Source organism: Rhinichthys klamathensis, unplaced genomic scaffold (assembly GCF_029890125.1).
Source record: "Rhinichthys klamathensis goyatoka isolate OS25496 unplaced genomic scaffold, OSU_Roscu_1.1 h1tg000072l_1, whole genome shotgun sequence".
Classification (NCBI taxonomy): domain Eukaryota; kingdom Metazoa; phylum Chordata; class Actinopteri; order Cypriniformes; family Leuciscidae; genus Rhinichthys; species Rhinichthys klamathensis.
In genome coordinates, this window is record NW_026606615.1 from 1,210,486 (window position 1) to 1,233,251 (window position 22,766).

Here is a 22,766-nt window from a genome sequence, read left to right on the forward strand (position 1 = left end):
AAACTGTGAAACTGTTTAAAAAAAATGTAATTACAGAATTAAGTTAGCAAAACACTAGGTTGTAAACTTAAGAGCAATAAAACGTGCGTTATACAGAGAAATAATTTGCGAAGATTTCTAGATGGAAATCAGGCTTTTGTTCTGTGTAAATGAAACGTTGCGACAGCATCTTAATCTCTGCTGTTATAGACACTTAAAGAGATGCAAGAAAGATCACAATACACAAACCTAATTCAATATCAGGGTTCATACACAGTTTGGAAAAGTGTGAAATTTGTGGTTCCAGACTATTTCCCCTTTTCTAAAATATAAAATTAAGAATTTCAAAAAATGAATTTATCATACAAGCAAAGTGATTTTATGGCCAAAGTTTAGTGATTTTCGAACATGACTGAATGAATTCAAAGCGTACATTTTCATAACGCAAAACGAATCGGTTACCTAACGTAACCTCGGTTCTCTCTAGAAGAGGGAACGAGTATTGCGTAAGCTAGCTTACGCTGCGAAAGATTCATCTTTGCTGAGATATTGAAGCCAAAAAATTATTTCATAATTTTGTATCCATACACAACGCAGTTCCTCTGCGGCAGACCTAGAGCGGGCTAGCTAGCAGCTCATTGGTTCGCTCAGAGAGAACTGCTTAAGCCTATGGGAGAGCGGGGCTGAACCCGCTTCCAATGAGAGGCGCCCGCGCGCTCATTGCGTCATGACCCGCCAGAATGGGCGTGGCCATGGTGTATATAAGGCGCTCTCCCAGGCTTATATGTTGATTTATTTCAGCGTGAAGCGAAACGCTAGTAGCGCAAGCACGGCCGGGAACGCAATACTCGTTCCCTCTTCTAGAGAGAACCGAGGTTACGTTAGGTAACCGATTCGTTCTCTTACGAGAGGTTCTCTCGTATTGCGTAAGCTAGCTTACGCTGCGGGAACACCTGGCCAACGCCGTGCGCGCTACGAATCCACTCATGAAAAACCCAGGGATATACCGGGGGAATTTCTTAACGTGGAGTGAATGTACAAAGAGGCCGCAGAGCGGGCTCATGAAGTGTACACATAAGCATGTATGGGGCCAGCAGAGCGGGCACATGAAGTGTATAAGCATTACAGGAGAGCACAAGGGGCGAACCGGTTGTGAGGGACCTCCAGAAATGCAGCTTCTTAGAGAGCTATTCGTCAGACAGCTAGTAATTTTGCCTGCAAGGCGGGAACTTCCAAGTTATAAAACCTGACAAAAGTGGACGGGGAGGCCCATCCCGCGGCCACACAAATGTCATGAATGGAAATTCCACAGGACCATGCCCACGATGAGGCCATGCCTCTAGTGGAGTGCGCCCTGATGCCCAGAGGGCAGGGCAGGCATTTAGATGCGTAAGCAGAGGCGATAGCGTCCACTATCCATCTAGACAGTGTCTGTTTTGAGGCGGCCAGACCCTTGGTGCGCCCCCCAAACGACACGAAAAGCTGCTCAGCGCGTCTGAACGCGGCAGCGCGCGTAGTGTACAATCTCAGAGCCCGCACCGGACAAAGGAGATTGGCATCGCGCTCACTATCGGATGAAGGCAGAGCCGATAGGGAGATAATCTGAGCCCTGAACGGGGTACCAATCGCCTTCGGGACATAGCCATGCCTAGGTTTGAGAATGACAATCGAATCATTCGGTCCAAACTCAAGACACGCGGCGCTGGATGAGAGCGCGTGAAGATCCCCAACGCGTTTAACTGAGGACAGAGCCGTCAGGAAAACGGTTTTGACCGAGAGGTATTTCAGATCCACAGACTCAAGCGGTTCGAACGGGGGTGCTTTCATAGCTTCAAGGACTATAGAAAGATCCCAAACCGGAACCGACGGGGGCCGCGGAGGGTTCATCCTCTTAGCTCCCCTGAGGAAGCGGATGACTAACTCGTCTTTGCCCAATGACTGAGCGCGTCGGGGTTCCGCGAACGCCGCGACGGCTGCCACATAAACCTTGAGAGTGGAGGGGGACCTGCCCTTGTCCAGCATCTCTTGAAGGAAAACAAGCAAAGACGGCACCTCGCACGACCGTGGGTCCAGCTGTTTGTCGGTGCACCATTTTGAGAACACAGACCATTTAGACGCATAGAGCCTTCTCGTGGAAGGTGCTCTAGCCTGTATGACAGTGTTTCTTACTCCCTCTGGCAAATCAACGAATAGTCGTTGATCACCCATGCATGCAGCGCCCAGCGCTGTGGATGGGGGTGCCAGATCGTGCCGCGAGCTTGAGAGAGGAGATCTGCTCTGACTGGGATGGGCCACGGGGCTGTCTGTGACAGCTGCGTGAGCTCCGGAACCCAATTCTGACTCTCCCAACGCGGGGCTATGAGGAGCACCGAGTGGCGTGTGTCCCTGATCCTCTGAATTACCTGTGGTAACAGAGCGATCGGAGGGAATGCATAGAGCGGGCGGCGAGGCCATTCCTGGGCTAGCGCGTCCTCGCTCTTCGAGAAATATATTGGGCAGTGAGCGTTCTCTTCTGACGCGAAGAGGTCTACTTCTGCTCTGCCGAATAGTCGCCACAGTAACTGGACCGTCTGTGAGTTCAGGGACCATTCTCCTGTGGAGATGAGGTTCCTGGACAGTATGTCTGGACCGTCGTTCAGATGGCCCGGCACGTGCGTCGCTCTGAGCGAGAGCAGGCGGCTCTGAGACCAAACTAGAATGCGGTGCGTCAGTCGACAGAGATTTCTGGATCTGACACCGCCCTGACGGTTGAGATAGGAGACCACGGCCATATTGTCCGAACGGATCAGGACGTGGTGTCCCTGGATGCGCGGGAGAAAGTGCGAGAGCGCGTTCTCGACCGCCAGCATTTCCAGACAGTTTATATGTAATGGGCTTTCCTGAATCGACCAGTGGCCGAAGGCCGGTGAGCCCTCGCAGACTGCACCCCAACCCGTGTTCGATGCATCTGTCGAGATGACTTTTCGGCAGGAAAAGGTCCCCATCGTGACGCCTAGACGAAACCATTCTGCTACTGTCCATGGCTGCAGCGCCGTGAGACACGTTTGCGTAACCCTGATCAGCTGGCGACCCGTGTTCCACGCGCGGTGGGGTACACGGCTGTTCAACCAGAACTGAAGCGGGCGCATGTGCAGAAGGCCCAGCTGAAGTACAGCGGAGGCTGAGGCCATGTAACCCAGCATCCTCTGAAAAGTTTTCAGAGGCCTGCGGGTGCCCATCTGGAACGAGGCGGCTAGACGCTGAACACTGCGCGCGCGCTGTGTAGACAGGCGAGCCGTCATCGTGACCGAGTCCAAATCTATTCCTAGGAAGGAAATCGATTGACTGGGATGAAGGGAGCTCTTTGTCCAGTTGACAGAGAGGCCCAGCGTTTCCAAATGGTCGAGGAGAACTGCGCGGTGCGACAGAAGCTCCGTCTGTGATTGGGCCAAAATCAGCCAGTCGTCCAGATAATTCAGAATGCGCAGCCCCTGGCTTCGCAGGGGGGCGAGCGCCGTATCCATGCACTTCGTGAATGTACGGGGCGCCAGAGATAAGCCGAACGGGAGAACGGCGTATTGATAAACAAGACCCTCGAAGGCGAAACGTAAGAATGGCCTGTGACGGGGATTTATCTGGATCTGAAAATAGGCGTCTTTCAGGTCTAGAGATATGAACCAGTCCCCTTGGCGCACCTGCGCGAGGAGTTTCCTGGTAGTGAGCATCTTGAACGGTCTCTTCATGAGCGCTTTGTTCAAAGACCTGAGATCTAAGATCGGTCTGAGGCCGCCGTCTTTCTTGGGAACCAGAAAATAACGGCCGTAAAACCCCGACTCGGTCATAGATGGCGGGACTCTCTCTATCGCGCCCTTTTGCAACAGCGTCGCAATTTCTGAGCGGAGCGTGCCGGCGGCCAGCGGGCTGACAGAAGATTCGAGCTGCGCGCGCGCACGAGGCGGGCGGCGGCGAAACTGTAGCAGGTAGCCGTTCTTTATAATGCTTAACACCCACGGGGAAATGCCTGGAATGGCTTCCCACGCTTTGGAGCATGCGGCTAGTGGCCGAATGGCTGTATTGCCCTGATTGCTGCACATAGCGGGCTGGACACAGTGTGTGGGCGCGCTTTGAATGTGTGTGGCAACGGGATTTGCACTCAGAGAGGAGTCTATGGGCCGTGACACAGAGCGAGCAGAGAGGGGACACGTGCACGAGCTCGTGGGCGTGTTTATGTTCTCTGATATTAGAGCGGGCTGTGCCCGTTTCATGTGATGGGGCTCTGATAGAGACACGGGATATGTTATGCTTGTGTGTATGGGTGAACACATGATTGTGGGCACATTTTCTACACAACTGGCAAAATTTCTCTTTTTGAGATTTCTCTGGGTAGCCGTAAAAACGGCTTTTTGTCGCTCGCAAGCGGGCTGGGACACCGGCTTGTTTGTGGCGGTCAACACTACAGCAGTCGGCGAAATAACGGGGACTGGCAGAGGGCGAAGCTTTGACGGCGGTCCGGCCGCGGCGGGAGAGCACCGTCGTTTTCTTGACATTGTTAGGCAGACTTCTGATGATCAGGCTTCAGCGTGATCTTGGGTCGCGGGCCATGGGGGGGCGGCGGTCTGCGGCGGCTGTCAGAGCGAGAGCGAGGGCGAGGGCGGCCGCTCTGACTGCGCTGAGTTGTTTGAGTCTGCGGAGGGGGGCGCTGTGATGGGGCTCTGGCGGAGGGCTCGTGAGAGCGGCCCGCTGAAGAGCTAGCGCGGCGGGGTAGAAACAAGTTCATCGCCTGAGAAGCTTTCTGTACTTCAGAAAAGCGATCGACAATTCCCGTGACGGCAGATCCAAACAGGCCCGTCGGGGAGAGGGGCGCGTTGAGAAACGCGGCGCGCTCAGAATCTCCCATGTCGGCGAGCGTGAGCCATAAGTGTCTCTCAGCAACACAAAGGCTGGCCATGCATTTCCCCAGAGCTTGTGCGGCGGCTTTAGTGGCGCGAAGGGCGAGATCCGTAGCACTTCTCAAATCCGTGACGGCGGGGGGGGGTTTTCTACCGCCTTCGGCCCATTCACGGAGAATATCGCTCTGTAACACTTGGAGGACAGACATAGAGTGAAGCGCAGCGGCGGCCTGACCGGCGGCGGCGTAAGCGCGAGCATGAAAGCTCGAGGTCGCTCTGCAAGCCTTCGAAGGAAGCGTGTTGAAGAACGCCATCTAGCGGAGGGCGGGCAGAGGTGTGTGGCGACCAAGTCCTCGACGGGCGGCATGGCTGCATAGCCTTTCTCGGCGGCTCCGTCCACCGAGCGCAGCGAGGCGGATACATCGGAGCGATTTCTAGCCGAGAGCGGTGCATTCCAGGATTTTGTCAGCTCTGCGTGAAGTTCAGGCAGGAATGGAGCGGCCCGGGTGCATGCGGGGGTCGAGCGCCGATGAAAAAAGCTACCGTCCATTCGGTTCGGGGCCTGCTCGGGTGGAGGAGACCACTCGAGACCGAGGCGTTCGACGGCCTGTGAGAGGAGGCGCATTAGCTCCTCTTCTACCCCGGCGCGGGTCCCCGTCGACTCTCTCGCGGATCCGAGAGATGACCAGTCTTCACTGTCAGAAGCGAGCAGTGAACAGGAGTCCTTCTCCTCCGCGGCGTCATCGGAAACAACAGAGCGGCCACTCGGCGGCAACTGAATGTCCGGCAGGGGCGGGGAGGGAGAGCGGGAAGCGGGAGGCGGCGGCGGCGGCCCGCATGTTTCCGCTGGGGGCTCCGGCGGCCTTTGAGAGCGGCGTTTCTTTTTACGCGGCGAGAGAATAGGCGGCGCGGGAGCGGTTTTCACTGCCAGAAGTCGTGCCCGCAGGGACGATAACGGCAGGCTTTCACAGAGGTCGCATCCTCCATCAGCGAGGGCGAGTTCTGCATGCTCGAGTCCCAAGCAGAGAGCGCAGATGACATGGCGGTCTCCGTCCTCGAGACGAGCGCGGCAAGAGCCGCAGGAAAAACGAGACATCTTTAAAAAGACGCTCGGCTCTTTTAGAAATAGAGAAAGGATACAATCGTCGGATGGCCTAGCTTGCTGGGCGGCTGAAGGTGGCGAAGACGGCCGGCTTCTTCAGGGTCCTTGAGCTCGCTAGAGGATGCCTTCTTCGACGGCGATGGCTTTTCTCAGGAACAGCAGAAGCGTGCAGCTTGCTGAAGATGAAATGAATCAACATATAAGCCTGGGAGAGCGCCTTATATACACCATGGCCACGCCCATTCTGGCGGGTCATGACGCAATGAGCGCGCGGGCGCCTCTCATTGGAAGCGGGTTCAGCCCCGCTCTCCCATAGGCTTAAGCAGTTCTCTCTGAGCGAACCAATGAGCTGCTAGCTAGCCCGCTCTAGGTCTGCCGCAGAGGAACTGCGTTGTGTATGGATACAAAATTATGAAATAATTTTTTGGCTTCAATATCTCAGCAAAGATGAATCTTTCGCAGCGTAAGCTAGCTTACGCAATACGAGAGAACCTCTCGTAAGAGAACTCATGTAATCACCTCGAGAAAACCAATGGAAAAAAATCCCTGAAAATATTTACAGATGATTGATTGTAATATATACCAAATATAATGCTGTATGAACCGTTAATGTTAAATATGGGCTGAAAAATCTACTGAGAGGTTTGGAAATTTGAGTCTGAAAAAGTATGGAATTTTTTTTCATTGAAAATGTCTATGAACCCTGCAATATGCAGATATATGCATCAAAATATGGTTTGCAATTATTGGCGAAAAATTGGGAGATTCTCATTTCGAGATTTTTCAAACTGTAATCCTATAAATTTTTAGGATTTAGGAAGTTATGCCTTCTATAAGCATAACATTCCCTCTTTCAATGTGAGTCTATCAGTACTTCTTGCCTGTCATATCGTCCACTAAGCGAAATTCATAGTTTTGACCACTTAGAAAAGAAGTAGCATGCCCTTCCTCAACAAACTGCATGACTTGAGGAAGTTGCATATGTGAAATATCCCTAACCATAAGTATGAGCAATATTAACAGTATAAATAAATGTGTTTAAGGAATATTAAGTGCTGCCTTGTAAACACTGCAGTAAATTAAACCCAATATAAGTGACCTATGAAACTGCAAGCACACATTGTCGCTGGATGAGTTATTGAGTTGGCTGTACTCTTTATTTCTGTTGTGTGCAGGGCGATGCTGGTCTAGATGGGCTTCCAGGACCTAAAGGAGACCCGGGCAGTGCTGTAACTACACAACCACACACGCATCACAAATGCCATCTGTTTTGTTTGATCACAGATGCCTGCTTATAACTGTTAATATAAGCAGAAAGAAAATGTAAAAATAACTTCCTCACAAGCTCATGTTATTTTTGTCTTTCAGGGTGTGAAGGGTTTCAAAGGGAGTTCTGGACCTAAGGGACACAGCGGTCTGAGAGGAGATCCTGTAAGGTGTTTATAGTAGTCGTTTTAAACATCTAAACAACATGACTTGATTTGTCTGTATATGATTCTCTGTTTACATTACAGGGCGCTCCAGGAATAGACAACAAAATTCCAGGTCGGAAAGGCGAGAGAGGAGATACTGGGCTCCCGGTGAGGGACCTTTTTTTCACTCCTTCTGGAAGATGTTAGCACGATTTGTTTGTGTGAGAGGGACAGATTGTTTCTGTTTCAGTAGTGATCTACCCCCAGTCAGATGTTGTAGAATAACATTCGTCCTGTGTGATTATATAAACACACTACTGTAAAATCCTCCCATGCGGCTCTCAAAGTTAACACCTTCACACTTGTGATTTAATTATATATGCTTAGCATTGTTCATTTTAACACCACTAACGCATATGTGCAATTTGAAATCAAGGACACACTTGGCACTTGCTCCTCTGAAATGACTTTCCTTCCTTCCTTCGTTTTTTTTTTTACTCACTTTGACTGTTTTTAATAGAAAATTCCAAATTAAGAAGTTTAATAAAAGAAGAGTATCAGAAACATATCAGTTTTAGAACCACATATTTCAGGATGTTACAAGAATATCCGATGTGCAACCGAGAACAGTAAGAGTGTGTTATGAGTGTGTTTTCTTGTCAGGGTGACCAGGGGTCTGTTGGACCCCCAGGCAGATTTGGAGATAACGGTGATCCTGTGAGTATTACCTGTGCTAGTACTGTAGTAACTGTACCCATAGCCTCTGTACTATTCAAGTGTCGCTCATTCCTTGTGCGATTGGTCAATAATCATGCTAAAACATTTGTACACAATATCACATAACATTTACATGTGTTAGAGGTATATCTAGAGTTAGGTTCAAAAGATTAGGATCACGTTTGTGTTAAGAAATGTATAATTGTATTCAACAAGGATGCATTAAATTGATAAAAAAAAGGACATTGAGCACATTTATTATGTTACAAAAGATATCTATTTTAAATTAACGCCCGTTCTTCAAAATTTCTGTTCATTTTAAAGGATCTTGAGAAAAGACCCTGTAATGCAGTTTCATTGACTTTTCATTACGCAGCACAACTATTTTCAGCTGTGATAATAATAAAAAAGGTTGATTGCCAACTCAGCATATTTGAATGATTTCTGAAGGATCATGTGACACTGAAGACTGGAGTAATGATGCTGAAAATTGAGCTTTGCCATCACTGGAAAAATAGCTTTTTAAAATATATCAAAATAGAAAACAATTATTACAATATTTCACAATATTATATTACTGTATTTTTGACCAAATTAATGCAGCCTTGGTGTGACCATAAGATATTTCAAAAACATTCAAATATCTTACTGATCACAAACCTTTGAACGCTACCCGTTTAGTACCACGATGGTCCTGATTTGGTGTGAGATATACAGTATTTAACATTTTCTGCCTCAATATCCTTCATCAGAAGAGAAATTCATTAAATAAGTTTAAAGACATGTAATTCTTCAGATAACTTGTATTTTGGTGTATTTTGATAGGGTGCTCCAGGAAGAAAAGGCCCACATGGATTCCCGGTAATGTAGCATGAAGAACACGCATAGAATTCTGTTCTATTTCATTCTATTCTTTTTTTTTAACCTGTTCTATTCTACTTGGTTGTATTTTAATTTAAACAATTTCATTCTCTTTTAATCTTGTTTATTCTAATCTACTCTTAATTCTAACAAATTCTAGTGTTTATTATATTCTTGTATCCTGATTTATTGTTGTTGTTGTTATTATTAATATTATTATTATTAACTGTGTTAGTATGTAATCTATTTCATTTTTTAAATATATTCTGTTCTTCTCAGTTCTATACTAATATACTATTCAATTATGTTTTTAAATAAGTTTATTATTTTTCTGTTCTAACATTCTATTCTCTAATCTATTCTATTCTGTTCTTTTCTAATATAATATGTTCTGTTCATTTCTGTTGTGGTAATGTGTGGTTAATGTGTGTATCTGTAAAGGGTGAATCTTCAAATGAAAAAGGAGAAGCTGGACAGCCAGGGCCTCCTGGTTACCCTGGACAAGTGGTGAGAACTGGGACCGTTCACCCTCATTTAAAAAGAAACAGACAACAGATTTCAGATGATAGTGTTGGAATCGATGTGTTGTGTTATGCCTCTCTAAATCTCGCCTGTTCAGGGTCCACCGGGTGGAAATGGGGCTCAAGGAGAAAACGGTCATTCAGGTGTACCTGGAATTCCGGTGTGTATTCGATTGTTTAAACTAGATGCATGTTCATGTATTACCCTTAGAGCAAAAAACACATGATATAGAACACATCTGTGAGAACTGTCTGTGTGTTCATAGGGTCCGTTTGGCCCTCCTGGAGCTGAAGGTTCAAAGGGAAGTCGAGGACCCAGAGGGCCAAGGGTATGATGCATCATGTTTTCTTCCTCCTCCTTTTCTTCTTTTCCTGAAAAATGCATTTCTTAAAATGCCCCTATTATGCTCTTTCAAACAATACCTTTCACGCAGTGTGTAATTCCAGTCTGCCTGTTATAAACCCACAGGTGAAACTCGAAAAATTAGAATATCGAGCAAAAGTTCATTTATTTCAGTAATTCGACTTAAAAGGTGAAACTATTATATTATATAGACTCATTACATGCAAAGTGAGATATTTCAAGCCTTTATTTGTTATAATTTTAATGATTATGGATTACAGCTATGAAAACCCCAAAGTCAAAATTAGAATATTGTGAAAAGGTTTTCATAAGCTGTAAGCCATAATCATCAAAATTATAACATTATATCACTTTGCATGTAATGAGTCTATATAATATATTAGTTTCACATTTTAAGTTGAATTACTGAAATAAATGACCTTTTGCACGATATTCTAATTTTTCGAGTTTCACCTGTACGTAACAATGTAACAAATTTGCATAATGGCAGCCTATGATCTTCATTGGCTGCCCGCGAACAATGTCTATTTTGACCCGCCCTCAAACACTGTAGTTGTAGTAGTGTTGTGCAGGTGTGCAATGTATATTATTTTGACCTTGCATGTTAACCTATTGTAGCAGACCTCCCTAAACAAAGTAGGAACCTTTAAAATAGCATAATAGGGGCACTTTAAACTTTTATTTTAAACACTTTTACTTTTAAGCTGTTTTCTGAGTGATCAAATCTGAATAGCAAAAGCATTACAATATTTGACTGGCTTTTATTTAGGCAAATTAATACCTGGTTAATGTATAGTATATTATGTAATACTGCTGTGGCCATATAATGTTGGAGAGCAAATTTGTGCTCCTCTTTTCTCAAGTGTGCTTGGTTGTGTTTAGGGTCCACCGGGTGACACGGGGATCAAGGGAACGCTGGGGCCAGAGGGATTCAAAGGGCCTCCGGTCAGTTGGTGCATTTGTGCATCTTTGAATTTTAAAATGTCCATCTAAATCATGTGGAATAATTTGGTGTGACTTTCCAATGTAATGTATGACTTTTATATAAACAGGGACAAGATGGAAGAGATGGTTACGGACCTGTTGGGCCCAAAGGACACAAGGTACCTGTGATATGTACATTTACTGAAAAATCTGTTTCAGAATCGTATCTCAACATTTTTTATTTTTATTTTTACCATATTTTCCAGAATATAAGTCACTTTTCATCATCTGAAACATGCTGCGATTTAGAGTACATTCCAAAACGACTTTTAAAATGCAATGAACGTCAAGCACACATAACATAAGCAAAGCACACATTTGGACTCTCTCATTGGCTCAGTGAGAGAAGGATGTGAGCACAAGTTTAGATACATTTGTTTAGCCTTGGCCATTATAATACACGTTGTTCAAAGTGAATGCCACTATAAATTATGTTTGTTTTATTCTTATATTTTTCATTCCTGTTCTCTTCTGAATACTGTTAAATTTAACTATAATTTGAGCTAAAAGACACGTTTATGGTGTTTATAATGTTTGTAAACATTTGATTTAATTTATGAGTATTTTACTTTAAGTCGCATTACTGTGTAAGTCACATTTTATTATTATGTTCAGAAATAAAGTCAGTTATTTTCTGGAAAATACTTGTTTTCTCTCTCAATTTCCTTTGTGTACTTTTATGGATATTCATTTAACAGAATAAATCTGCTTTTAGGGAGACAGTGGATACTTTGGCCTCCCTGGTTTGCAGGTGTGTTAAAGCTAATCAAACATCAGCTCATCACTAGGCATTTTATGTAATTGTGTAAATGTTAATAATAATCATTGAAATATAACATTCCTAATAACAATGATAATAATAATAGGGTGAGGATGGTACGAAAGGATCCAGTGGAGGTAGAGGACATAAAGGTTATCAAGGAACACCGGTACAACTTCATTTCATTTTCTTTTTGCTCATTTCTTAACCTTTTAAAAAGTTAATATCCAACAGAGCAATTGAGTCTTTTTCAATTTACTTGCATAATAACAGTATAGGATATTGCATACTTACAGAACCTTCTCTATAAATTTAATGAGTTATGCTGTGTACTGTATGTATTGGTGTGATCAGGGGAACACTGGTCGTCCGGGTATGCCGGGTGTTCCAGGAGAAAGAGGGATGGATGGACACAGGGTCAGTCATTTGCATATTAATATTTCACAAAATGATGTCAGTTTATGAACATGTAAATCAGGTGTTTTCTTTATTGCTCATCTTTATTTATTCCATTAAGTGTTTGTGTAGTTGTTTTATTTAACTCTATTTTATTTATAGGGTGAAAAAGGACTTCCTGGAATCAGTCCGATGCCTGTAGGTTCATATTACCATAAATTATCTTTAAACAGTATTAAATTGCTCGGTTCAAAAAAATGTTATTGTTTTCTTTCTATGCTCCTTTTCTGCTTCTCAACATAAAGGAATGTGAGCTGGTCGAATACATACGCAAAAACTGTGGTAAGTTCAGAGCGCCTAGAATTCCAAGCAGAATGACTGATTGATTTTGATTTCATTGAAAATAAAAATAAAAATTGTGTTTCTCTTATAATTGCATTGTTAAACCTTGAAATCATTTTAAAAGTATCTACATTTTGTCTCCACAGCTTGCTGCGCTGGTATGCTTTGCTCTTTACTTCAACTACATTTCAATGCCTCATTTATCAATAACTTTTTAAAAATCTTAAAACTTTTTACAAATAGTTAATTTTATTGCTTTTTTTTATCCCCAACAATGCTTTCAGGTAACCGTTTCCAGTGTCCAGTTTACCCCACAGACCTGGTGATAGCCTTGGACATGTCTGTAGGTGTATCTTCTGAAGTGTTCGAGCGAATGCGTTCGGCTGCTCGCTCCTTACTGGAAGACATTTCCATTGCCGAGACAAATTGTCCATGGGGAGCTCGAGTGTCTGTGATCTCCTACAACAGCGAGTCCAAGAACCTGATCCGTTTCGCAGACCACCTTAAAAAGAAGACTCTTCTGGAAGCTCTAAAAACAATCGCTCTAGAGACAACCAGGAAAGAAAGGGACATCGGACAAGCCATGCGCTTCGTGGCACGAAACGTCTTCAAACGAGTCCGAAAGGGCAGGCTTATGAGGAAGGTTGCTGTGTTCTTCACAAACGGCCCTTCGAATAATGAGTCGACCCTCGCCACTGCAATGCTGGAGTTCAAGGCTGCAGACATTGGCCTCGGAGTGATCGCTCTACGTCCCGCTGATGATGTGAGACGAGCAATGCAGGTAAATATGAAAACTATCAGATTTGGATATGCCAATGTATTTAGTACGGAAGCATATTGCATTCACTTGAAGAAAAAAAATGTACTCTGTTTTTCTGAATTAACGAGTTAATTATCTCAGAATTACGAGATACCTTTTCCTTGAAAAACAATTTTTTTCACTCTGTTTTTCTGAATTAACAAGGAAAATGTATCTCATAATTTTGAGATAATTAAGTCATTAATTCAGAAAAACAGAGCAAAAACTTTTTTCCCATGAAAAAGTATCTCGTAATTCTGAGATAATTAACTCGTTAATAAAAAAAAAAAAGAGCAAAAACTTGTTTTTCATGAAAAATATCTTGTAATTCTGAGATAATAAACTCGTTAATTCAGAAAAACAGAGTGAAAAAAATGTTTTTCAAGGAAAATGTATCTCATAATTTTGAGATAATTAAGTCATTAATTCAGAAAAACAGAGCAAAAACTTTTTTCCCATGAAAAAGTATCTCGTAATTCTGAGATAATTAACTCGTTAATAAAAAAAAAAAGAGCAAAAACTTGTTTTTCATGAAAAATATCTTGTAATTCTGAGATAATAAACTCGTTAATTCAGAAAAACAGAGTGAAAAAAATGTTTTTCAAGGAAAATGTATCTCATAATTTTGAGATAATTAAGTCATTAATTCAGAAAAACAGAGCAAAAACTTTTTTCCCATGAAAAAGTATCTCGTAATTCTGAGATAATTAACTCGTTAATAAAAAAAAAAAAGAGCAAAAACTTGTTTTTCATGAAAAATATCTTGTAATTCTGAGATAATAAACTCGTTAATTCAGAAAAACAGAGTGAAAAAAATGTTTTTCAAGGAAAATGTATCTCATAATTTTGAGATAATTAAGTCATTAATTCAGAAAAACAGAGCAAAAACTTTTTTTTCATGAAAAATATCTTGTAATTATGAGATAATAAACTCGTTAATTCAGAAAAACAGAGTGAAAAAAATGTTTTTCAAGGAAAATGTATCTCGTAATTCTGAGATAATTAACTCGTTAATTCAGAAAAACAGAGCAAAAACTTTTTTTTCATGAAAAATATCTTGTAATTCTGAGATAATAAACTCGTTAATTCAGAAAAACAGAGCGAAAAAAATGTTTTTCAAGGAAAATGTATGTCATAATTTTGAGATAATTAAGTCTAATTAATTCAGAAAAACAGAGCAAAAACTTTTTTCCCATGAAAAATTATCTCGTAATTCTGAGATAATTAACTCGTTAATTCAGAAAAACAGTAGATTTTTTTTTCCTCAAGTGAATGCAATACGCTTCCGTAATTTAGTGACTGTGATGACAAACAATGAGTAATTACCTTTAACCGTTGGTGGCTGAAAGCATTAACAAATCAGGTAAAATATCCAATAATCTAAAAAAATAATCTAATAAACATACAAGATCCAGAATTTTGAATTCTATGGATGTTTGAAGTCCATAGAAAAATGTGCAGATTTTTGTGTCCTCCATAGAATTGGAATGTCCGTGGAATTTCCATAGAATTGGAATGCCCATTATTTACAAAGTTCTATACATCCACATGCAAGTGTGTTTATTGGGTTTTGGGATCATTTGCTAAAGTTCTTAGCTATGAATAAGAGTCATTTCAGCTCCATTTAGCACATATTACCATGTTTAAATCCCTTTCATGGAAATTCCTCCCAAAAGCTGTCAGATTCCAGATCATTTTTAACAGCCCAGACAGAATATGTTCCCACAGAAATCTTAATTTCTACAGAATCTGGATTCCCATGATTCACACGCAAATGTCTCAAAATGGATGAACCTAGCCTGGCTAGCATGAACCATATTTATGTACAATAGTTATTAATTTAATTATCAATAGTGAGTTATTAATTGACCTCAAATGTTTGTCTCAGGTTGACGACACAAGAAGCTACATTATTGTTGATGGCAGAGAAGTGAATCGCATTAAACAGTGCCTCATTTGTTTTGGTAAGCTCCAGTGCAGACACACACAACAGTTTTAATATATTTTTAAAATATAATTTATTCCTGTGATGCGAAGCTGAATTGTCAGCATCATTACTCCAGTCTTCAGTGTCACATGATCCTTCAGAAATCATTCTAATATGCTGATTTGCTGAAACATTTCTGATTATTATCAATTTTAAAAACAGTAAGTGCTGCTTCATATTTTTTGTGAAAAAACTAAACATTATTTTTTTTTAGGATTCTTTGATAAATAGAAAGTCCAACAGAGCAGCATTTAGTTGAAACAGAAATCTTTTGTAAAATTTTAAATGTCTTTACTGTCATTTTTGATCAATTTAATGCTTGATTAAATGAATGAGAGTTGCAGTGGCTCTGTTTGTGTGAAGTCTGTTTAAAAAATGTAAGCAGCATAATTATGCTACCTCCAAAAATATATAATTTTATTCAAATTCAAAGGCAGAAGCAAGTATCCATTACGGAGAAGTCAATTCCATAATGCATTGCAACAGCGTTCAGTAAAAGATATCCAGTCATGATGATGGTGGACAACCTTAGGGAAAAGTTGATTAAAAATCCTATGTTACTATTTTGACCAATATTTCGGTGCATTATTGTTTCGTATGGTTACTCCCCAATGAGGAGCTCTTTTTGTATGAGTTGCTGCCTATGTAGAGTGTTCCACATCAGTCATTTGTGCGGTTCTGTTTCAGTAAGGATGCAGACATAAGGAAGCTGCTTATGTAGGAAGGTTTTATAACATGGATGTCTTTGATTAGTGTTTTTTCTCCCCCAGACCGTTGTAACCCAGACCCGGCGTGTGGTATAATTCTACAGCCTCCACCTCTACAGATGGATCTGGACCTGTCTTTGCTGCTGGATGGGTCTAATAACATGAACACTCAAGAGTATTTAAAAGCGAAGGAGCTTGTTCTGTCTCTGTTAGACCAGGTCGGTGTGAGCAACGAGCCGAGCAGAGCGGACGGGAAAACCAGGATAGCCGTCTACCAGCAGAGCTCCATTTACGGCTCCTCTTACATCAACGAGGAGTTCAGCTTCACTAAGTTTAAAGATCGCAGTATCATGAAGCGGCATATTTCCAGTACACTGAAGCAAGTGGGCGGGACATCCCATCCGGAGTTTGCTTTGGAGTGGTTGATTACTAACATTATGCTTAAAGCAGAGAGACCACGAAGCAAACGAATGGTTGTGACTGTTTTTGGTGAAAACTCTGAGCACAGCATTGCTCAGCTTGATTATTTGTCTAGATTATGTAAGTGTCAGAATGTTGTTATGTTTATCCTCATGGCGGGACAGAGATTCGACTGGACCCGGATGCAGGAGCTCACCAACTCTCCTCTGGAGCAACATCTGGTATTTCTGGATGACAGAGAGTACGCCACACGCTTTGTTTACACCTTCCTGAATATGTTCCACAGTAAGGATTATTCATAAGACCAATGTGGTAGAATTCCTTACTAACCTGGTCTGCTGTGTAAACTTGCAGACATTTTTTTTTTTTTTTTAGCATTTTCTATTAATATAACCCAAAAACTCTCTATTATTTGCTTTCCTCTTTCTCTGGAATTTAAAGGGATAGTTCACCCAAAAATGAAAATTTGCTGTTAGTTTACTCACCCTCAGGCCATCCAAAATGTAGGTGTCTTTTTTTCTTCAGTAGAAATGTAAAGATTTTAAGCTTGTCCTTGGTGATTCATATAATGCTTATATGTTAATGGTTACCGTCACTTTGAGAGTCAAAATAAACATACATTAAGAAACATACTGACGATACATTAAGGTCTTGTAATTGAGGTTGTAAATAATGTACAGTTTCTTGCACAGACCGATGGTTTCGCTTCATAAGACCTCAGTGAATCATCAAGAGTTACGGGAATCAAAGGGTTAGTTCACCCAAAAATTAAAATTCTGTCAGTAATTACTCATCCTCACGTCGTTCCAAACCCGTAAGACCTTTGTTCATCTTCGGGACACAAATGAAGATATTTTTGATGAAATCTGAGAGCTTTCTGTCCCTCCATTGACAGCAACGTCATTGCAACTTTCAAGGCCCAGAAAGGTAGTAAAGACGACAGTCCATGTGACTAGAGTGGTTCAACTTTAATATTATGAAGCGACGAGAATACTTTATGTGCGCAAAACCCCCCCAAAATAACGAGATTATTCAACCATCTCTTCTCTTCCACGTCATTCTCCTACGCTGTTGACGTAGTGTAAACAGTGCAGCGCTTCTGGCTTCTACATCAGAACGTCGGCTCATTATTGTGAGAAGAGAAGAGATGGTTGAATAATGTCGTTATTTTGCGGGGGGTTTTGCGCACAAAAAGTATCCTTGTCGCTTCATAATATCAAGGTTAAACCACTCTAGTCACATGGACTATTTTAACTATGTCTTTACCACCTTTCTGGGCCTTGAAGGATGCAATGACGTTGCTGTCAATGGAGGGACAGAAAGCTCTCAGATTTCATCAAAAATATCTTCATTTGTGTCCCGAAGATGAACGAAGGTCTTACAGGTTTGGAACGACATGAGGGTGAGTAATTACATGTACATGTTTTTTTGACACTCAAAGTGACGGTAACCATTAACTTGCATTATATGAATCACCAAGGACCATGGTTTCAGCTTAAAATCTTACTTTATATTATATTTAGGCATTTTATATTATATGCTATTATAGGCATTATATAAATCACCAAGGACCAGGGTTTCAGCTAAAAAGACACCCACATCTTTGATGGCCTGAGGGTGAGTAAATTAAAAGTAAATTTTCATTTTTGGGCGAATTATCACTTTAACAGACACTAACATCCTCTTTCATCATATGAAACACAAATATTTACATCTTAAAAACCATGCTGTAGTGTTTCATCACCCTTTAAGTAGTATTATTATTTATTATAATATTGTTTTTATTAATATTTTTAATTTGAAATTTGAGTTAAAGTTTTAGTTTTTTGTTGTTGTCATTTTCAAAAATCAGTTTTAGTTAAACTATATGAAAATGAGAAATGTTGCCTTGGCACCTAGCTGAAATTAAACGAGTATTTTATTTTAGTTAACATTTCTAGTAATGAAAATGTTTTTTTTTTTTTTTTTTTTTCATGGTTTAAGTTTTAAGTAAACTTTAGTTGAACAACTGCTGTTGTTTTTGTAGGAGGAATCTTACCCCGGTCACTGGTAGAGACCCGTGATTGCCGTGGTTTTGTGCCGAGGCCTGTTGGATTTGCACAAGAAACCACAGAGAGGTAAATCTTTGAACATCTAATCACAAAGGTTAGCATATTTTCAAAAGCAGAAGCATGCGTTTGTGTATACACTGTACGTGGTGTGGCAGTCGGTTATGATCTGGACTCAATAATCCAGAGATTGTAAGTTTGAATCCCTCCTAGGGTGGTCTAAATATTTTACTGTGTTGACTTTTGAGTCTTTGCATTGTGCCAAAAGTGTAGGCCATGCTTGGCCCCATCTAGAGCTAAGCGCATCTGTATTTACTGTTGTTTCTTGCTAACCTGAGTAATCACAATAACAAGGTGTGAAAGCATTTCTCTGAATGAAACAAGAAAAAATAAGAATTATCTCCAGGGATATTCTCGTCTATGCAATAAACACACTTTTATTGCGCTTCATGAGACATATTTTGTTTTTGTTTGCAAGTTGAAATTCAAACAGATGCTGGAACATTGGACATTAATTAGCTTTACAAGACATAATCTGAGCTTTTTAATAAAATGATTCCATATAAATGAGTTTCAGAGATATTCTACCCACTGATGCGCCCACCGAAGAGCTCATCACAACAGAAGAACCTCTGGAGGAATATGATGCTTATGATGAGCAAAGTACAGAACCAATCGCTGGACCCAATCAACTTGAGGACACTGACCGTTTTACAGAAGAGCACACAGAGGACCACACCGAGCCTCCAAAGACTAAAGGTGCTGAATCCAGATCTTCCTGGCCTCATATACTGTAGCTGCTCTTCCTTCTTTGAAGTTGCATACAGTATATCTCTGCCGCAGTAGTGTGTGCATGTATCCTCACCCACATTAAAAATGCATAAGCTGTTTTCATGCTGTTTCTATGACATAGTTCAGTATTCAGTACCATGGGGAATTAGTGGAGTGTACTGTTTGTTTCCAACAGCACGATGTTTCCTTGAAAGAGATTCTGGCCGTGTTTGTGCATCGTATGTGTCCAGTTGGTACTACAGCCAGCAGACTAAGAAATGCTTGCACTTTTGGTACGGTGGGTGTGACGGAAATGAAAACCGATTCTTGACAGAGGAAGAGTGCTTTAGAGAGTGTGGGTCCACAGGTAAATTCACCACAGCTTGTTTAATGATATTTTGGCTTTGGTTTGTAAGTCTTCAGTTTTTTTTTTTTTTTTATTAATATTAATTATTTACTTGTATTATTAGTGGTGCTTGCCAAAGGCAAAGCAACACTAGTGTTATTGTGCATACTTATTATTCTTATTATTCCACACAAAGTTTGGCGCGCTACTCCTCCCGCAGCTTTTGTCACACACACCTGAGTGAGGCGTCAAATCGACCGGCTCATTGAGGAGAGGTGTGCTATGACTTTTCTAAGAGATCGGGTGTACGATGTTCGCACAGCGGACGAAAAAGCGGCCAAAAAAATCCCATTGACTTAACATTGCGGAATTTTCAGAAATTTAAATCCAAACTGCCACTTTCACACACACCCACAGAAAAGGGCCTGACAGCCCTGCTGTCAGGCCCTCTCTCTCTCCCTCAGAGGATTTATTTTATCAAGCAGCATATAAGTAATGGCCCTAAATCTTCATAGCCACACTATAGCAACCAGTTACAGCACCCTAGCAACCGTAGGCCATAGGCACGAGGCCGCAGGCCGAGTGCCATACAAAATAACTCTATGAAAACTCTATAAAAACTCCATATAAACCTCCATAGTAATTATCTGTAAATAAATACATGCCGACATCACAGACCCCTGAGTGAGGCGTTAAATTGTGCGGATTATTGAGGAGAGGTGTGCTGTGACTTTTCTTACCGATCGGGGGTACGGTGTTCGCCCCAGGGGCAAATAATTGGCCGAAAAAAGTCCCATAGACTTAACATTGGCACAAAATTTGTGAGATCATATCTTTTGACCAGAAGGTCATAGAGACTTGGGGTTGGGCTCTTTTGACTCGGCCTATCAAGAAGCCAATAAGTAGTGACATAACAACTTCATGGCCACGCCCTAGCAACCACTTATCCCACCCTAGCAACCATAAAACAACATTTACAAGCCATATTTCAGCTCCTGAAAATAGTAGAAACATGGAGTTTGGCTTTTTTCACTTAGACTGTCAACTAGTCTTTAAATATCATCTCATAAACTGTATAAGCACACCATAGCAACCATATACGGTACCCTAGTAACCATACAAACACGTGAATAAGCCATATCTCAGCACTAGAACATCGTACAGACATGGTTGTTGGCTCGTATGCAATCATTTACCACAACCTAGCAACCGAGAGGCGAGTTTTGCCACTGCAAGCACCACTTCACATTTTCTTCTGGAAATGTACATTCTAGTTATTATTACATTTGAATGTATAAATATTACAAATGTATAATTATATATGAATATATAAATATATAATGTGTTAACTATTATATTAAAGCTTTAATGCATTTCGGGTTTGTAAATTACATTTAGGGTTTTAAGCATTTCTAATAATTTCTTTCTCATTTTAATAGATATATATTGTATGCTTTCTTTTATGCCGGCCTTTTATCTGTAGAGTTTTGAGATTGCACATAGGATTTTAAGCATTTATAATAATTTATTTCTATTTTCTAAATTAGATGCTTTATTTTATGAACCTATTAAGATTGTTCAAATTATTCCCACAGAATCTGAAAATCTTCCACAGGATGATCCCAGTATATTCAAGGGTAAAAGAGACATTCACTTGGCAGATATGCCATACCACTGTTTTTATATAATTATAAAACTGACTTTTTGCCACACCTGCCAATGGCCAGTGACTTAAGAAAATATACCGGCCATAAATATTTTTTTACCAGCCAAGAAACATACATTTTACAAAAGTTATTCTAGAGCACTGATTGATTTTTCTTTGTCTTTTGTTGTTTGATTAACATTAAAAACATACATCAGCAGGAATATTGGGCTGCTGTCACTTTAAGAGTGAATGCACAGATCCAATGTACTGACACACGTGTTTTCTTTCTTAACTGTTTACGTTCGCCTGGACATAACTGACTATGTATACAAGTATGCTTGCCAAGATGGGCATTTTGACACAAATTTTGTTTGAATATGTCTTAAGAAGACATGAAAGAGAGCTCAATTCAGTATTGCGCTCTCTAAAACGGATTTCTGGGCACACGCTTCCCACACAGCGCACGAGTAACAAATTGAGTTCCCTGTTACGTCGTCTTGCGCTTGAAAATTTAAATTGGCAAGGCTTAAACTTTCGCGACGATGCAGCACTGGCCCGTCAACTGGCCCGACTCCCAAGCGTCGTTGACGTTGATGTTCTCAACACAATATTGCATTGTTAAAATTCATAAAAATATTACCGGCCATCTGGCGATTGACACTGTTTCATAGACTCACCAACACTGATTTTTACTCGCATTTTCCGCTCGACGAGTGTTGATTTTAAGCCCAAACCATAAAAAAGTTTAACCATAAAAAGTGTTTATGAGGGGCTTCCTTGATTCACTAAAACAGTTATGCAAATTAAGTAACAAAATAAGTGCAGAACTCAATATGCATGCAGCAGTGACAAAAGAATAACTTAAATACTCATGGCACAACACAATATCAACTTGTACACTGTAGCACCCAGTTAAGTTTGACTGTGGGTGGTTTGTGAATAAGATGCGCTAAAATACCTCATTAAAACTCAGTTTTGTTTTCTTTTTGCTCAGACATTTGCCAGCTTGAGTATGACGCAGGAACTTGCTCAAACTTTGCAGTGAAATGGTACTTCAACGTCCGCAGTGGTGAATGCGCCCAGTTCTGGTACGGAGGCTGTGAAGGGAACAGCAACCGCTTCTACACTCAGGAGGACTGTGAGAATCGCTGTCTCAGGGCCAAAAAAAGCATCTCCTAACAAATCCAAACTGTGATATCTAAATGCAAAATCCATTTATCTACGTTTGGCAGCTTCTGGATTCATGATCGTATTCTCATCATTGATTATCAAATGGCAGCCCTAGAGGCAAGTCTTGAAGTTTTAACGAAATGTATTTGTACAGACGAGTTAATACAGGCCTAATGATTTAACAGCTGATGTGTAGGACCTTAATTTGGAAAATGAAAAACTGTCTATTTGATTACAAGAGCAGAATTAGTTTAAAGGTGAAGTATGTAATTTATGCATAATTAGCAACACCAGAAATAGTTGCAAAAATAATGATTCAGTTTCAATCACTTCATTCATTGCTCAGATAAACAAGTAGCCCCGCCCCAAACTCAAGTCATTGGCTGAGACAATGTTGTTGGACAGCTTGAATGAACAGAGTGCAATTTGGTGCTATTAGTGGTGCAGAAAAGGCATCTTCACCTTTAACATGAGAAACCTTTTTTAATCACCTTTATAAAACCTGAATTTCACAATATTCCTTGAGTTGGACTGGCCATGCTTTATTAAAGGCACATTGTCATC

At 41.3% G+C, this 22,766-nt stretch overlaps 2 protein-coding genes across 2 annotated transcripts in view; both read left to right on the forward strand.

Annotated features, from left to right (window-relative positions):
- Nucleotides 1-18,340, forward strand: part of LOC130085068 (collagen alpha-6(VI) chain) — a 39,420-nt gene extending 21,080 nt beyond the window's left edge. The window contains exons 20-39 of the mRNA XM_056250627.1: nucleotides 7,125-7,178; nucleotides 7,318-7,380; nucleotides 7,464-7,529; nucleotides 8,025-8,078; nucleotides 8,904-8,939; nucleotides 9,381-9,446; nucleotides 9,559-9,621; nucleotides 9,727-9,789; nucleotides 10,707-10,769; nucleotides 10,877-10,927; nucleotides 11,524-11,559; nucleotides 11,675-11,737; nucleotides 11,923-11,985; nucleotides 12,127-12,162; nucleotides 12,270-12,306; nucleotides 12,453-12,464; nucleotides 12,591-13,087; nucleotides 14,994-15,069; nucleotides 15,863-16,504; nucleotides 18,246-18,340. Coding sequence (XP_056106602.1) covers nucleotides 7,125-7,178; nucleotides 7,318-7,380; nucleotides 7,464-7,529; nucleotides 8,025-8,078; nucleotides 8,904-8,939; nucleotides 9,381-9,446; nucleotides 9,559-9,621; nucleotides 9,727-9,789; nucleotides 10,707-10,769; nucleotides 10,877-10,927; nucleotides 11,524-11,559; nucleotides 11,675-11,737; nucleotides 11,923-11,985; nucleotides 12,127-12,162; nucleotides 12,270-12,306; nucleotides 12,453-12,464; nucleotides 12,591-13,087; nucleotides 14,994-15,069; nucleotides 15,863-16,504; nucleotides 18,246-18,340 — 2,136 coding nt within the window. The remainder of the gene's footprint in view (nucleotides 1-7,124; nucleotides 7,179-7,317; nucleotides 7,381-7,463; nucleotides 7,530-8,024; nucleotides 8,079-8,903; nucleotides 8,940-9,380; nucleotides 9,447-9,558; nucleotides 9,622-9,726; nucleotides 9,790-10,706; nucleotides 10,770-10,876; nucleotides 10,928-11,523; nucleotides 11,560-11,674; nucleotides 11,738-11,922; nucleotides 11,986-12,126; nucleotides 12,163-12,269; nucleotides 12,307-12,452; nucleotides 12,465-12,590; nucleotides 13,088-14,993; nucleotides 15,070-15,862; nucleotides 16,505-18,245) is intronic.
- A 493-nt stretch (nucleotides 18,341-18,833) lies between these two features.
- On the forward strand, nucleotides 18,834-22,384 carry LOC130085037 (boophilin-H2-like). Its single transcript, XM_056250589.1, has 4 exons — nucleotides 18,834-19,026; nucleotides 19,235-19,405; nucleotides 20,980-21,021; nucleotides 22,027-22,384. Exons 1-4 carry the CDS (start codon nucleotides 18,834-18,836, stop codon nucleotides 22,209-22,211), a joined length of 591 nt encoding a protein of 196 aa, XP_056106564.1. The 3' UTR covers nucleotides 22,212-22,384.
- Nucleotides 22,385-22,766: the final 382 nt, after the last annotated feature.

What these genes read in the sequence shown, in the direction of transcription:
- LOC130085037 (XM_056250589.1), top strand. Translation starts at nt 18,834, where the DNA reads ATGAGTTTCAGAGATATTCTACCCACTGATGCGCCCACCGAAGAGCTC. An exon ending in CGAGCCTCCAAAGACTAAAG is followed by an intron (nt 19,027 to 19,234) that starts GTGCTGAATCCA and finishes TGTTTCCAACAG; the next exon opens with CACGATGTTTCCTTGAAAGA. An exon ending in TGATCCCAGTATATTCAAGG is followed by an intron (nt 21,022 to 22,026) that starts GTAAAAGAGACA and finishes CTTTTTGCTCAG; the next exon opens with ACATTTGCCAGCTTGAGTAT.